The sequence below is a fragment of the Chelonoidis abingdonii genome, chromosome 2 (assembly GCF_003597395.2).
Source record: "Chelonoidis abingdonii isolate Lonesome George chromosome 2, CheloAbing_2.0, whole genome shotgun sequence".
Taxonomy (NCBI): domain Eukaryota; kingdom Metazoa; phylum Chordata; order Testudines; family Testudinidae; genus Chelonoidis; species Chelonoidis abingdonii.
In genome coordinates, this window is record NC_133770.1 from 302,422,127 (window position 1) to 302,437,000 (window position 14,874).

The 14,874-nt window shown below is 67.8% G+C and overlaps 1 protein-coding gene across 1 annotated transcript in view; it reads left to right on the forward strand.

Annotated features, from left to right (window-relative positions):
- Positions 1 to 733: 733 nt before the first annotated feature.
- The window catches only part of PLEC (plectin), a 90,481-nt gene continuing 76,340 nt past the window's right edge, over positions 734 to 14,874 (forward strand). The window contains exon 1 of the mRNA XM_075063408.1: positions 734 to 1,342. Coding sequence (XP_074919509.1) covers positions 832 to 1,342 — 511 coding nt within the window. The 5' untranslated portion in view covers positions 734 to 831. The remainder of the gene's footprint in view (positions 1,343 to 14,874) is intronic.

Genomic DNA, 14,874 nt, shown 5'->3' on the forward strand with positions numbered 1-14,874 from the left:
CACCAGGACTCCTGGGTTCTGCTGTGTGTTGCTGCGCAGGTCCTGTGCCCGCCTGATGCCTCAGTTTCCCCTCAGTGCAGTGTGACTCCTCCAGGGGGCTGTGTGGCTAGATGGGTGCTGTGATCACTGGCTGGGGGGCTGGGTCAGTCTGGGCCCCCCAGCCTGGGTGCTGTTCCCTGGCTTGTCAGCCTCAGAGAGCAGCTGGCTGGCATGGAAGTGGTTAAAGCCGGCCAACACCCTCCTTGCCTGGCCTCCCGGGCAGGGTGCCAGGAATGACAGGGATGTGCCTGCTGGGGGTGGGGCTGGGCAGGCTGCTCTGGCCTCTCCTGTCCAGCCCCTCCCCTGTGCCCTTGTGCCTCACCGCGTGGGGCTCTGGCCCCCGGCCGGACCCGTCTGGTCAGTTCGCTTTTGCTGAGTCGTGTGCAGTGGAAAGCAAAGTGCCGGGTTCCCACCCTCTCCCCCAGCCCCACGCTCCCCTCACCCCGCCCCACTTGTGGGAAACTGGAGGGGAAACTATGATGAAACTCCTGGCCAGAGCAAAGCCGGCAAATCTGGCGCTTCCTCTCCTCCCCCCTCCCTGTTGTCAGGAGGGCGTGTGGTGCCCGGGAGGGGCTGCCGAGCCCCTGGCGCCCATATCCGCGTGTGTGTCACAGCCAGGGAGTGAGCGGGCATGCCCCCCCCAGGCCTGAGCGGGGGTGGAGCTGCTGTCACTCGCCAGTGCGCGGCTGCTCGGTCTGAGCCAGGCCGGGAGGGAGGCGCGCTTCTCCGGCTGCCTCTGCCGAGAGGGCTGTTCCTGGCTGTGTGCTGCCCGTGCCCCGCGCCGTGCCCGCCATGGTGGCAGGGATGCTGATGCCGCTGGAGCGGCTGCAGGCCATCTACGAGCTGCTCTTCCGCGAGGGCGTGATGGTGGCCAAGAAGGACAAGCGGCCGCAGAGCTTCCACCCGCAGCTGCCCGGCGTCACCAACCTGCAGGTGATGCGGGCCATGGGCTCGCTCCGGTCGCGAGGCCTGGTGCGCGAGACCTTCGCCTGGCGCCACTGCTACTGGTACCTGACTAACGAGGGCATCTGCCACCTGCGCCAGTACCTGCACCTGCCACCTGAGATCGTGCCCGCCTCCCTGCAGCGCATTCGCTGCCCCGTGGCCATGGCCATGCGGCGCCCCGCTGCGGGCCCCCGGGTGCAGACGGTGCTGGGCCTGACCAGCTGCCCTCCCAAACGCCAGGCGGGCAGCGACTCGCGCCAGGCGTACCGCAGGAGAGAGGAGACCCAGGAGCAGCACGTGGAGGCTGCCTCAGCAGGGGGAGTGTCCAGGCCGGCCCCGGAACCCAGCCCTGCCCCAGGTTAGCGACCCACCCCTCGCTGGTGGGGAGGGGGCAGCGTGCTCGGGGGGGGGTGCATGGGGCCGCGTCGTGCCCCCCCACAGGGAACAGCGCCGGGCAGCAGGGGCGGCTGTGTTCATTCATTCGAGTGGGGGGAGCCTGGAGCCGGCGAGTGGTGCTGGTGGGGAGGGGACACGGCCATGGCCTTACCTGGAAGGGGGGTTCCCCTCCACTGGGCCCTGGGGGGTGCTGGCACAGGGATATGTGAATGCTGGGGGAGGGGGGCTTCGCGGGCCCGGGACTGCCCTTAACCCTTTCCCACCCGGTCTGTGCGAGGCGGGAGCTCTGGCTTGCCCAGGGGTGGGGGTAGGGACAGCCGGCCAGCAGGCAGGGTTCTCGTGCCCCCTGCCTCTGCAGGGGGGGCCCGGCATGCCAACAGGTGCAGGGCCCCGTGCTATCCTTGGCCATCAGTTTCCCCGTCCTCCTCCAGCTGCTGTGTTCTGCTGCCAAGGTCAGAGGTGGCCCCAGGGAGAGGGACCCCGATTCTCGGCCTATGGGGCCCGCTGCAGGCAGCGTATGGGGAGAGCTCTGGGGTTGCTGTTGGGGATCAGGGGCTTTGTCCGGCTTGTCGCAGGGCTGGGGGATGGCCGCACTCACCCTGGCCGGTGGCACAGGCACTGAGGGGTGGATGAGTGCAGCAGCTGCTGGTGCTCTGAGTGTGGGCTCCTCTGCCCTGTTGGGCATTTGGCACGTTCGTGGGAGGTGGGCAGGGCGGGGCCATGCAACAGGGTCACACGGCGGGGCTGAGGTTGTGTCTATCCCAGCAGTGGGTCCCCACCCAGGGGCTGCTCCCCGAAAACGTGCGCTTGGCTCACGAGTGGCACAGAACTGCGGGTGGGGGGTCCCAGGCCGGGAGCGCGTGCGGAGCGGCTAGGGCTGGTGGCTTGCTAAGTGTGTAGCCTGTCCGGGCTGGTGGGCTAATGCCACAGCCGGTCTGCAGGAGGGGGTGCAGGCGTCTTACCAGCCAGCGTGGGTGCTGCTCCGGGGGCAGGGCCAGTGCTGGGCGGTGCCAGGTATCTTGCCCATTCTCACACTGGGGCTCCTGCCCCCCAGCCAGCACGTGTCCCTGGCCGCGCCCTGTGGACACGTGGGGCAGGCTGCCCTCCCTGTTCAGGGCCCATCCCGTGGGCTAGCTGCACCCCCTGCGGCAGGAGGGGATGGGGCGGAAGTCATGGAGGACGAAGGCCTTCAGGGGACGGAGGAGGGGCAGCAGAGGGGTGTTCCCTTCTCAGAGTGGGCATCTGCCAGCCTGGGGTGAGCAGCACGTTTGCACCACCTGCGGCGTGTGCTGGAGACCAGAACCCATGTCCGAGTGCGGGACAGGCCCCGATGGCCAGACAGCCTGTGCTGCGGGAGGGGCTGGGCTATGGGCCTGCACCCATGTGGGGTGGCGGTGATCCTAGCTGCCCCCCACCCGCTTCAGCCTGCTCCGAGCTGCCGGCTGCTCGGCTCAGCTTGGCCCCATGGTGACCCGCGGTCCCCTGGCCACGCTGCTGAGCACTGGGCAGCTGGTCGCTGGAGGAGGGGGCTGTGCCCTGCTGCCCCATCCCCCTCCTGCCCGGCCCGAGGTAGGGTGGGCTTGGCTGGCTGGGGGTCCCTGCACCTTGCGGGGTGGGGAGCAGCCCTGCTCGAGGCCCTGGCCCTGCTGCTGCTGCTGCTGCTGGCCGAGCGCCTCGGCTCCAAGTTTCCACCAGGAAACGCGCAGAGCTGGCCTGTTCCTGGGGCGTGAGTCAGCCACAGCTCCTGGGCCGGGTCCTGCCGGCGGGGGGGCGTCTGGGCTTGCTGCTCCCCCCCCAACACACGCCCCCTGGCAGGTAGCGCGTCCCACCCCGCCCTGCAGCTGTTCTGCTGGGACAATAGGCTCATTGTCCAACAGCTGCCAGTGCGGGCGCCTTCCCCACCGCGCTGACTCCCCCTGGCTGTGCCCACGCCCCTCTGCTCTGCCCCACAGCTGTGCCCACACCCCTCTGCCCTGCCCCACGGCTCGGCCTGGGCTCCTTCTGCCCCACGACTGTGACCAAACCCCTCTGTCCTGCCCCACGCTTCGGCCTGGGCTCCTTCTGCCCCACGACTGTGCCCAAGCCCCTCTGTCCTGCCCCACGGCTCGGCCTGGGGTCCCTCTGCCCCACAGCTGTGTCTACACCCCTCTGCCCCGCCCCACGGCTCGGCCCTGGGCTCCCTCTGCCCCATGGCTGTGCCCACACCCCTCTGCCCTACCCCACGGCTCGGCCCTGGGCTCCCCCTGCCCTACAGCTATGCCCACACCCCTCTGCCCTGCCTCACGGCTTGGCCTGGGCTCCCTCTGCTCCACAGCTGTGCCCACACCCCTCTGTCCTGCCCCACGGCTCAGCCTGGGCTCCCTCTGCTCCACAGCTGTGCCCACACCCCTCTGCCCTGCCCCACGGCTCGGCCTGGGCTCCCTCTGCCCCCACAGCTGTGCCCACACCCCTCTGCCCTGCCCCACGGGTCGGCCTGGGCTCCCTCTGCCCACACGGCTGTGCCCACACCCCTCTGTCCTGCCCCACGGGTCGGTCTGGGCTCCCTCTGCCCCACGGCTGTTCCCACACCCCTCTGTCCTGCCCCACGGCTTGGCCTGGGCTCCTTCTGCCCCCTGCCTCTGCCCAAACCCCTCTGTCCTGCCCCACAGCTCGGCCTGGGCTCCCTCTGCCCCCACGGCTGTGCCCACACCCCTCTGTCCTGTCCCACGGCTCAGCCTGGGCTCTCCCTGCCCCACAGCTTGCCCACATCCCTCTGTTCTGCCCCACAGATCGGCCTTGGGCTCCCCCGCCCCACGGCTGTGCCCCCACCCCTCTGTCCTGCCCCATAGCTCGGCCTGGGCTTCCCCTGCCCCACTGCTGTGCCCATGTCCCTGTGTCCTGCCCCACGGCTCGGCCCTGGGCTTCTCTGCCCACAGCCCTGGGCTCCCCCTGCCTGTGTCCACCCCCCTCTGTCCTGCCCCACGGCTCGGCCTGGGCTCCCTCTGCCCCACGGCTGTGCCCACACCCCTCTGCCCTGCCTCATGGCTCGTCCTGGGCTCTCCCTGCCCCACAGCTTGCCCACACCCCTCTGTTCTGCCCCACAGCTTGGCCTTGGGCTCCCCCTGCCCCACTGCTGTGCCCACGTCCCTGTGTCCTGCCCCATGGCTCTGCTTGGGCTCCCTCTGCCCCACAATTGTGCCCACGACCCTCTGTCCTTCCCCACGACTCGGCCTTGGGGTCCCCCACCCCACGGCTGTACCAACACCCCTCTGTCCTGCCCCACGGCTCGGCCTGGGCTCCCCCTGCCCCATAGCTGTGCCCACGCCCCTCTGTCCTGCCTCACGGCTCAGCCTGGGCTTCCCTGCCCCCAGCTCAGCCCACATTCCTGGGCTCCCTCTGCCTGTGCCCAGGCCCCTCTGTCCTGCCCCACGGCTCGGCCTGGGCTCTCCCTGCCCCAGCTCTGCCCACACCCCTCTGTCCTGCCCCATGGCCCTGGGCCTCCCCCACCCCAAGGCTCTGCCCACGCCCCTCAGCACTGACCCATGGCCCCCGACCACCCTGCTTGCTTCCTCGCTGTGCTGTTAACCCTTCGCCTGGCGCTGGTGTTGTGCAGCCGGGCAGGCGCTGGGGGGAAGGTTGCTGTGGGGAGGGCAGGGAACCGGACCCAGGTGGGGGTCTCCCCCCAACCCAGCTCCCTGACAGGGGTGGGGTGAGAGTGAGGCTGGAGCTGGCCTTCTCCGGGGGCCTGTTGCAGGGCAGGGGGCTCCTTCGTGCTCTCCCATGGCCCGGCCTTTGCAGATGTGGGGAGGGGGATCTGGCATGCGGGACCCTCTGGTTCAGCAGGAGATCCAGGGCCCCAGGGGTCTGCTCCTTGCTGAGATCCCCGGGATGGGTCTGGGGTCAGGTGGGGAGAGGGCAAAGTACCAGGTCCGGCAGTGGGTGCTCCAGGACAACTCGGACGGGGCTGCCCTGGGGTGGAATGTGCTGGAAGGGGACTAAACCGGCTCCTGAATCTGCCCTGGCTCCAGCCCTCAGTAGCACAAAGCCCCGGGCACTGCCCCAGGCCCCTGAGCAGCACCCGCTGTGCCCAGCTGTCTGCGGCTGCCCCAGGGCTCGTAGGAGCTGGATCCTCAGCGGGTTGCTCCAGCCCCTCTGGTGCTGCAGTTCCCATGCGCTGCCCTGGCTGGAGGAGCGGGCCGAGGCCCCACCGGCCCCACAGAGGCGCCAGCTCGGGGCATGTGGAAAGCCCTGTGGCCCGGAGCTGGAGCCAGCGTTCCTCAGGCCCCTCGGACTCGTGTGGAGCAGAGGGGCTGAATTGCTGAATGCCACAAGAATCCTGGCCGCTCCTCTCGCGGCAGCTGGAGCAGATTTGGAAGGCTGAGGCGGGAGCCTGCGGGTGGGCTCCTGGCTGCCAGGCTTCGCCAAGAGGAAGAGGAGGGGAGGCCGAGCCCCTGGTGCATCCTGCAGGGCAGGCACTGAGCTCCTGGCGCTGCTGGGACTTGCTCTGGCTGGAAGGGGGCCGGCTGCAGCCTGGCAGGAGGGGGTGTGAGGAGCTGCTGCTGCTTCCGAGCTGAGCTACCCACTGCCGCAGCCAGAGCCATGGACTGGGAGGATGGCAGGTATTTCATGGAAGACCTCATCCAGCAGGGCCAAGGTAGGAGCCTGGGGCAGCCTGCCCGGAGGAATGGGGAGAGTGGGTCTTGCCCTGCTCCGAGCCTACGCACCCCTGGGCCTCAGGCCAAGCTCATCGTGGCTGCGCCGCTCTCTCCCTGCCTGTCCCAGCAGCCCCCTCCCTTTGCAAAGTGCTGGGGCTCACTCCTGCATGCAGCAGGCTGCGGGGGGCCCTCCCTGCCGGTGGGGGGCTGTGAATGGGGATGGGCCCTGGTCCCCCTGTACCCAGCCACGGTAACGAGCACTGGGGTGGGGGTTCTGCCTAGTGACTCCTGCTGGCCTGGCCTCACCTCACCCACGGGGTGCCTGGGACAAGAGGTTCCCCACCAAGGGGCCACCCCATCACCTGTCCTGTCCCACCGATGGGCCTGACCCGCCTGTGGCTTTGGGCTGGAGAGAAGGAATCGCTGTGACGGGGAGGCAGGCAGCAGCCCCCCCCCCCCAGCCCCCCTGAGCCCAGTCTCTGCAGCAGCCCTGACGCTGTGGCTCTGGCTGGGTTCCCTGGCATCCCAGCCGCCTGGCCTAGCTGCCCGGGTCTGGCTCAGCACCTTGGGGCTCTGCCCAGAGCCCGTTCCGGGGCTGAGGGGTCCAGTTCCGGGTCTTCTCTTGTCTTCTAGTTGGCTAGTTGCAGTGAAACCCTGGGCTGGAGGTTGGTGCTCTGCTGGATTGGACTTGGGGGCACTGGGGCTGGCGGGCATTTCCAGGGAGCTCCCTGTGCCCCCGCCTGGCCCTGCACGTCCAGCCCCTCTGCAGGAGGCAGGCAGAGGCACAGCCTGGTGGCGCCTGCCGCAGTCTGAAGGGCTCGGATCTGGGTCGTTGCGATGTCGTTCCCTGAGGCTGCAGCACCCGAGCCCAGTGATGGGGCAGGGGCTGCAGGTGGCACTGGGCAGCGGTGTGATGTTGGGCAGGCACAGCAGTTAATGCCCTGCCCCTGTGTGTACTGGGTCCCCCAGCTGGAGACAGTGGCAGGAGTGTTTGGGGGGGTCTCTCCTGTGCCCAAGCCTGCCTGCCTGCCCGGGGGGCTCTGCTCACCCAGTGATGGCTGGTCCTGGGGAACTAGGAGGGGTCAGAGGTGCTGTCTTGGCTGAGACCCTGGGGATGGAAGGTGCAAACCAGGTGCTGCTCCGAGCTGCGCTTGGGGGCGTCTGGGATTGGCGAGCTGTGCCTGGGGCTCCAGAGGGCGTGGGTTGGTGTGGCACTGCAGGGGCAGGCATCTGTTGGGTGGGGTCAGGTGGGGCGGCCTACCAGGGAGATGCTGCTGTGGGATGAGCCCTACAGCTGCCATCCCCTTGCCTGAATTGGCCCTGCCCCTGCTGTGCCAGCTCCCCCCGAAATCCCCAGCCCCCCTCTCCGCTCAGGGGCTAGGCCTGGGGGCTGTTTGCCATGGGGAGGTGGTAAAGCCGAGAGTCCTGCGGGGGCCCTTTCCGCCTGGGCTCTGACCCCATCAGTGAGCCAGGCCGCAGGCCTGGCCAGGACCCATTCGAGCTGTGTGGGACTGGCAGCCCTGGGAGGGGGGTGGGATACCGGCACTGAGTACCTGCCCTGGGGAGGGCACTTTAGACAGGACCCAGAGCCCTGTGCCGGGGACTGCCTGTGTGCAGGGGTGGGGCAGGCATGCCCACAACTCTTCTTCCCCAGGCAGGAGCCAGTGCAGCTTGGGATGGTGCTGGCCCCAAGGCTCCTAGGCGCTGGCTTTGCCAGGCAATGCTGCACTCGGACGCCAAGTGCTTGTCTCATGCTGCAGCCTGGGCTGCCAGTCTGAGATGGGCACAGGGTGAGCGGGCGGCCTCTGTGTGGGACGGGCCCCCAACCCCGGGCCATTGCAGAGCCCATGGGACAGGGTTAGTCCTGGTTCCCATCTCGAGGGTGGCTGGGCCCCTGCACTGCGGGGTGGGAGATCTCCAGCCACTGGGCTCTGGGGGGCTGCAGGTGGCCCCTCCTCCCGCCTGGGGCTGGGCCCTGCCCGCTGTTGCCATGTCATGTTCTAACTCGGGAGACATGACAGGTTGTGCTGGGATATTTATAGCCCCCTGCTCCCTCCCCTTCCCTATGGGCACAGGACTGGGGCGGCACTGCAGCCTGCGTGGGGGCTCTGTGTGACGGGCTCCTGCCCCCTCTGTCCCAGCCCTGGCCGTGGAGAAGCTGCTTCCCCATGAAGATCGTGCCAGGTAGGGGCCCAGGGCCTTGCCCCTGTGTGTGCCAGGCTCCAGGCGCCCGCTGGGCTATTTCCACCCCAGCAGTTTGGGTTATAAAAAGCCCCTGGTGGCTGCCAGCTGGGAGTGATGGGGGCTGAGCCGTGGGGCGACTGGGGCTGGCGGGGGGCAGCCGGGTGTCCATGCCTGCCCCTGGGGGGGAACCTTTGTTCTTAGCTCTGGCAGGGCTCTGCCGTCCAGGGCTGCGGGGCCGCCTAGGAGGGGGGCAGGTTCGGCCGGCTGTGCTGCATGCACCCCTTTGGGGGGAGCCGTGGGGCGCAGGGGCTGCGTGCCCGGGAGAGGCAGTTCCCCACTAGGACGGGGGGCTGGGCTCTGGGCCCTGGGCCAAGGAATCCCAGGCAGGGTGGGGCAATGCTCCCCCCGGGGGTGGGGTCCCGTGGGGCGGGGCTGCTGGCCGGGGGAGGCGGCGGGTCCCTTGGGGCGGATCTGGCGCCGCGGGCGGGCCGAGCGCAGTGCGGAGGCGGCGGGCGCGCAGGTGGGCCGGCCAGGGAGGCGGCCGGGCAGGATCCGCGGGCGGGTGCAGGGAGCGGGAGCCGGAGCCGCTCGCCCCGTGGCCATGGACGCCCCCGCCGGCCCCTTCCCCTGGTTGGTGGCGGGGGCCCACGGGCTGGCGCTGCTGCTGGCTTGGCGCTGGCGGCGCTGCGCCCCAGGTGAGAGCGGCCGGGCCGAGCCGGGCCGAGCGGAGCCGGGCTGGGCTGTGGGCGGCCGCTTCGTCCGCCCGCCCCCCTGCCAAACACGGGCACGTGTGCGCCGGCTTAACCCCTGCGTCGCCGCCGGACTCCTGGGTTCTCTCACTGGGTTGGGGGCTGGAAGCTGGACTCCTGGGTTCTTTCCCGGCTCGGGGGGCGGGGCCCTGGGAGCAGGACTCCTGGGGGCTCGGTCCCAGGCTTGTTGTGTGTCCTTGGCAAGTCATTTGCCGTCCACAGGCCTCAGTTTCCCCAGAGCAGCACGGGCTCAGATGTTCTCATTTCTAAAGGCTTCTCTGCAGCTGCATCGTGCCAGCCTGAGCGGGCAGAGACAGCCCTGGTGCTGAGGCCTCCTGGGATGCAGGCAGTGGACCGTGGTCCATGTCTAGGTCTGTGCCACCGGCTACGTGGGGCCGGGGAGCAGGCGGCGGTGGCTGGCTGGGTGTGCAGGGAGCTGGTGCCAGAATGGTGCAGGGCACCCAGGGGAAGGGAAACGGCTACAGAGGCCCAGGGATGCTGTGGTTCCTGGAGAGCAGCTGTGAGTGGTGCCAAGCCAGGTGCCATCTGGGGGCTATTGTCCTGGCAGTGTTGGACTTTGAGAGTAAACCAGATGGGGCAGCTGCTGACTCAGGATCTGCGATGCGCTGACCCCACTGCCCCAGTGGAGGGGCGGGGAGTCTGTGCTAAGCCCCCCCCCGCCCATCGCTCTGGGCCCTGCCCAGGGCCTGTTCTTCGAGGTGGCTCCGTCTAAAGGCAGCAAGAGGCGTCTGTCCCTAGAGGGGCTCTGCCTCCTCCACTTAGCCCTTGCCAAGATCTGTGCAGCCTGGAGGAGGGGGGCTCCCTGCCAGCGGGGGGAGTGGGAGAATCAGGGGATGCCCAGTGGGGGAACCAGGCGGGGTGTCCGGCTCAGCTTGGGGGTCTCGTTGGCAGGTGCTTCCCTGGCTGGATGTTTGTGGGGATGGGGCATTGCTGGACCATTGTTGGGCTGGCCTGCCTCGCCGTCACTGCATTGCTGGGTTGGCTTGCTGCAGGGCTGGGCGCTGGACTGGCAAGCAGCAGGCAGTGGTGACAGACAGAGGGTTGCATGCTGCGTTTCTGGGGCAGTGGTATCAATGGGGAGGAGATGCGTTCCCTCCCCCAGCTTGGGGGCCGCTGGTTGCAGGGCGCTTGGGGTGAGGCTGGCTGGCAGGGGGACAGACTGCAGGCTCTGGGGATGCAGAGTGAGATGTTTCTCTCTGGTCACCCTGCAAGCTGCAGCTCCCTGGCTCCAGCCTGCCCATGCAGGGGGGTGGGGGGTTAGGTGTTCTCCAGCTGCTGAGCGGGTTCCCGAGTACCAGCTGTTGAGGCTGGCGGCAGGGCTGCGCTGACGGGGTTATTTTTATATGAAACTGATGCTGGTTCTCAGAACACCTCCCCCCCGTCCCGCGCTATTGTCTTCTCTACCTGCTGCCTTGGCAGCTCCTGCATGGGGGGCGATCCTGCCAAGCCCCCCTGGTTTCTCTAGGGCTGCTCCTTCCATGGCACCTCCCTTCCCCCTGCACCTTTGTGCCAGTGTCCTGCTGTTTACAGTACACCCCCTGCCTGGCTCTAGGCAGAGCTGGGGCTGGGCGTGGCCACCCTCCCTAGAGGCTGGAGTCTGTTTCCTCCTGGCAGAAATGGAGGGAGCCCCATTGCGGCCCCTCTTCCTCCAGCCCCCCTGGCAGCGGGTCCCTCAGGGATAGCTTGCAGGGGACGGGAGGTTCCCTTCCCTTTGCACCTGGCTTGGGCCTCCGCCCTGCCCCATAGTTCTCTGCCTGTGAACGGCTGGCTCTGGGGGCCGTGGGGCCAGGTGAATGTCTGAAGTGCATTGGAGGCGCTGGGGACGGGTGCAGGATGGCGACGCATGCCCTGCCCTCCTCCCCCGCCCCGCCCAGGGCAGCATTAGCCAGCAAGGGAACTAGCTGGTGCCGTATCTCCCCCCCTCCCCGTTTCCAGGGCGTTGGCTGTGGTTTCCGTGGAATCCGTGCAGGGCATTCCGGGATGTCACGCTGCCTCATCTGGTGGTGGGCGCTGGCCCGCGTTGCCATGGCAGCAGCAGCTCAGGGCCCACACACGGGTGTTCAGGAAACCACACTCTGATGCTGCCCCCTGCAAAGTGGGGCTGTGGGGGGGAGCGGCTGCTGCTTCACTGCACTGGCAGGCGCCCAGCAGTGCTGGGGGGGGGAGCAGGGGGGGTTTCCATCCTCCGGCAGCGCCACGAGGGACTCTGCCTCCCTAGGCCCTGCGGCGTGCCCAGGAATCCCCCCGGGCACCTTGACAGTAAGCAGGGCCTGTTCCCAGGCAGAACAGGGGCCCATGTCCCTGGCACAGGGCCATGCCTGCTCAGAGGGCATCTCGCTCCACCCTCCACGCCAAGGTCGCACCTGCCAGGGCCTGTCATCTCGGAGGGGCTTTAGCAGAGTCCTGGAGCAGGACGGGGCTTGTGTCTGCCCCCCGTCCCCCTCCTACCCACAGGGACTGCAGGCTGCCTGGGATGGACCCCACAGCAGAGGGAGCTGAGCCTCCAACCTTGGCCTGTAACGGCCTCCTCTCATGTGGCCTAACTGCAGCCGGGTCTGCGCTCAGGACTCCTGGGTTCTCTGCTCAGCCCTGCTCCCGACACTCAGCTCAGTCAGGTTTAACCCCTGCCCCCGCCCTTGTGAGCTGCCACAGCCTAGGAGTGTGGGGGGCTGGGTGGGGTGAGCCCAGCCTCCTGTACTGTATGTCCCTGGAGCAGCGGGGGAGCTGCCCTGTGGCATCTGGGAAGCCCCACCCTGGGTGGGGGGATTTTTAGTGCCAGCGTCTGTCTGCGTCCCACAGGGGGAGGGTGTTTGTCCTGGGTACCAAAAACCAGCCCTGGGCATGGTGACTGTAGCCTGCTCTTGCTGTGGGGCACAGGGCTGGCTGTTAGGAGCTGTGGCTCAGAGGCTCTGCGCGCCCCACCTGGCGCTGGGTCGGAGTCTCCCTGGCACCTCTGGCTGTGGAGCCCCGTGCCCAGCAGCAGGGGCAGCTCCAGGGATGCCCAGCTCGCCCCATGCTGGCTGAGCGTGGCCCCGTCTCCCGCCTGTCTGGACATGGCTGACCCGAAAGGACTGGGCTTGGCAGGAGAGGCTGTGCCAGGGCTAACCGTGCAGTAGCCTGATTCCCAGGCGCTGCTCTGGTCTGGCCCCAGGGCTCTTGCCACTGGCCTGGGGCAGGGGGGCTGCCCACAGCTGGAGCCCCCTGCTCACTTCTGAGGCCAGAATGCTGTGCTTGGAGGGCCCCCCTCTATCTGCCACCTGCAGCTGGGGAGTGTGGAGGGAGGGATTTGAACATTGGCCTGCTAAACCCAGGGCTGTGAGTTCAATCCTTGAGGGAGCCATTTAGGGATCTGGGGTAAAATCAGTACTTGGTCCTGCTAGTGAAGGCAGGGGGCTGGACTCAATGACCTTTCAGGGTCCCTTCCAGTTCTAGGAGATTGGTATATCTCCAATTATTTATTTCGGGTTAGCGGGCACAGCCCCCAGTCCCGTCTAGCCCCATGTCCCACAACACCAGCCTGAGCCGCGTGAGGGGAGGATGCAAGGCTCCCCCTGGCGAGCAGGTCTGGGACAGCTGGCCCATGGGCAGCCTCTTGCATTGGCAGTGCCTGGCCCATGCCCTGCGGGTGCAGGTCTAGCTCAGTCCCTTCACTGAATCTCATTCGCCGTAGACCTGTCGAATTCTTTGCTGCGGCCTGCTCAGCTCTTGGCCTCACTGGTGCCTTGCAGCAGGGAGTTCCGCAGACTCATTGTGCTGGCTGGAGGGGAGCCGTGCGAGTGGTGGGGAGCACAGAGCTCCGGAGGGTTTGGTGATGGACGGGGGAAAAGGAATGCTGTAGCTAGCCGAGCGTGGCGGGTGTTGTTTGTTTGGGCTCTGTTCCCGTCTCTAAGGCTGACTGGAGCCGCATGCGACAATGAACGCACAGCCGTTGTGGGCGGGGAAGGCCCCATGGGACTCTTGGGAACCCCCCTCCCTCCCCAGTCAGCTTTTCCACTAGTCTCCCCATGGCCGTGACTGCTGGCTGGGGCTGGGAAGGGGAGCTGACTGGGGCTGTTCTTGCCAAGTGACTCACCAGCTGCGAAGAAAGGAAAGGAAATGGCAAAAGGCTGCGGTTTGGGCCTGGGCTGGCAGGTCCTGCCAAGGGAAACAACAGCCCCTGTGCTGAGCAGGGAGCAAGGAATCTCCGCTCAGCTGCCCCCGCTCCCTGGGAACCGCGCTTCAGAGGAGTCTCCTGGGGCAGGGGCAGGGGCATCCCCTGTCGGGAGAGGCTGTGGCCAGGCTGTCTGTTGGTTTTAGCGTGTGCTCAAGGCCCTCTGCCGGCTAGGGACTGGGGGGCTCCCTTCCCCTGCTCTGCCAAGGGGACAGACTGGCTGAGGTGTGTAAAAGGAACAAGCCCCCCATAGGACACTGCAGCCTGTAAGATCCAGAGCCATCGCCTGCCTCCCACCAGCAATAATAACCGCAGCCCGGCCCACCCAGAGCTCCTGCCTTATCTCCGCTCCGCAGATGGGCCGCGGCTGGGCTCAGTCACATGCAGAGCTGGGAGTGGAACCCAGGAGTCCTGGACCCCACTCCCAGGACTAGGAACAGAACCCAGGCATGTTGCTCCCTTGGCTAGCGGCTGGCAGCGTCCACCATTCTCTGTGCTAAGGTGTGGGGACGAGGGCCCCAGCCGTCTGGGGAAACCGCCAACCACTCAGACTCAGAGCCAGCCTCCAGGATGTTCCTCCCTCCTCGCTGCAGGACACAGGCTTCTGGGCTCAGCAGTGCTCCAGCTGCAGCCGGGCGCTGCCAGCCTCTCCCGGGTCCCACCCAGCGCATCCCTTGTGGTGCCCGGGGGGGCTGGCTTGCCTGCACTGCTCTCTCGAGCCTCCCCTCCTGCTGCTGCCGCTGGTCCTGGAGATGCTCTGGAGGTTGGCAGGGACCCGCCAAGGTGCATTGTGACTGCCCTGGGGGAGAGTCCTGCTGGGTCTGGGGTGGCCCTGAAAACCCCTGCAAGGTGGGGCCCGTGGGCTGTCCCAACAGCCCCAGTGCTAGGGGGCTGCCTGGCGCCATGCAGGGCCATGGCCTGGCTGTGTGCTCTGTCACAGCGAGCGCTCTGCTGCTCTGAACAGCCTGGGGCTGCAAGCTCCGACTGACTGCTAGCGGGCCCTACTCCTGCCGGGAGCCCCATGCTTGGTCCAGGGCGTGCTGCTGCTAGGTGCTCTGTGTGTGGGGGAATCCCCTGCTGTGGCCGTTCGGTCTGGGGGCGCTGCCCCTCGGAGCAGTACTGGGGAGGGGGTGCAGTTCTAGCAGGAGAAAGGTGCAGCCTCCCAGCGTGGCGTGGGCCCCTCCCTGGGTGATCCGGGGGTGCGTGTGCAGGCGGGTCATGTCAGCGCCTGGGTTCAAGCTCCTGGCGTGGGAGGCCTGAGGCTGCGGCCGTCCCGGGGCAGGGCTCGCAGGGCACCGGGAGCTGGCCGTGCTGTGGCTGGCGGCCAGATTGGCTGTTGTCACCAGCTGTCCTGTGAGCTGTGGCGCAGGGGAGTCCCGGGCAGCTCTGGCCCTGTCTTCAGAGCCATGGGCTCTCCTCCGATGAGGTAACAGGAAAGGAGCCAACAAGGAGCATGCCGAGGGCTCCCCTCTGCGCTGGGCTCCTGGGAGAGCTGCTCCTGGGCCCTGGCCTCAAACTGGGGCCACGGCTCTGTCACCCTGGGCTCCCCCGTCCCTGACGGGCCTCAGCCCCTGCAGCCGGTTCAGCCTTCCAGCCCTGCCAGCTGGATACAGGCTAGGAAATCGGGACGTGGGGGTGGGGGGCAGTCAGTGGCATAGGGAGCCCTGAGCACTTCCCTGGGGAGAGAGGGGGCTGTGCACCAGATGCTGGGGTGGCTGGAATATTGCTCCCCACCCAAGTGGGCTGCGGGGGGGGG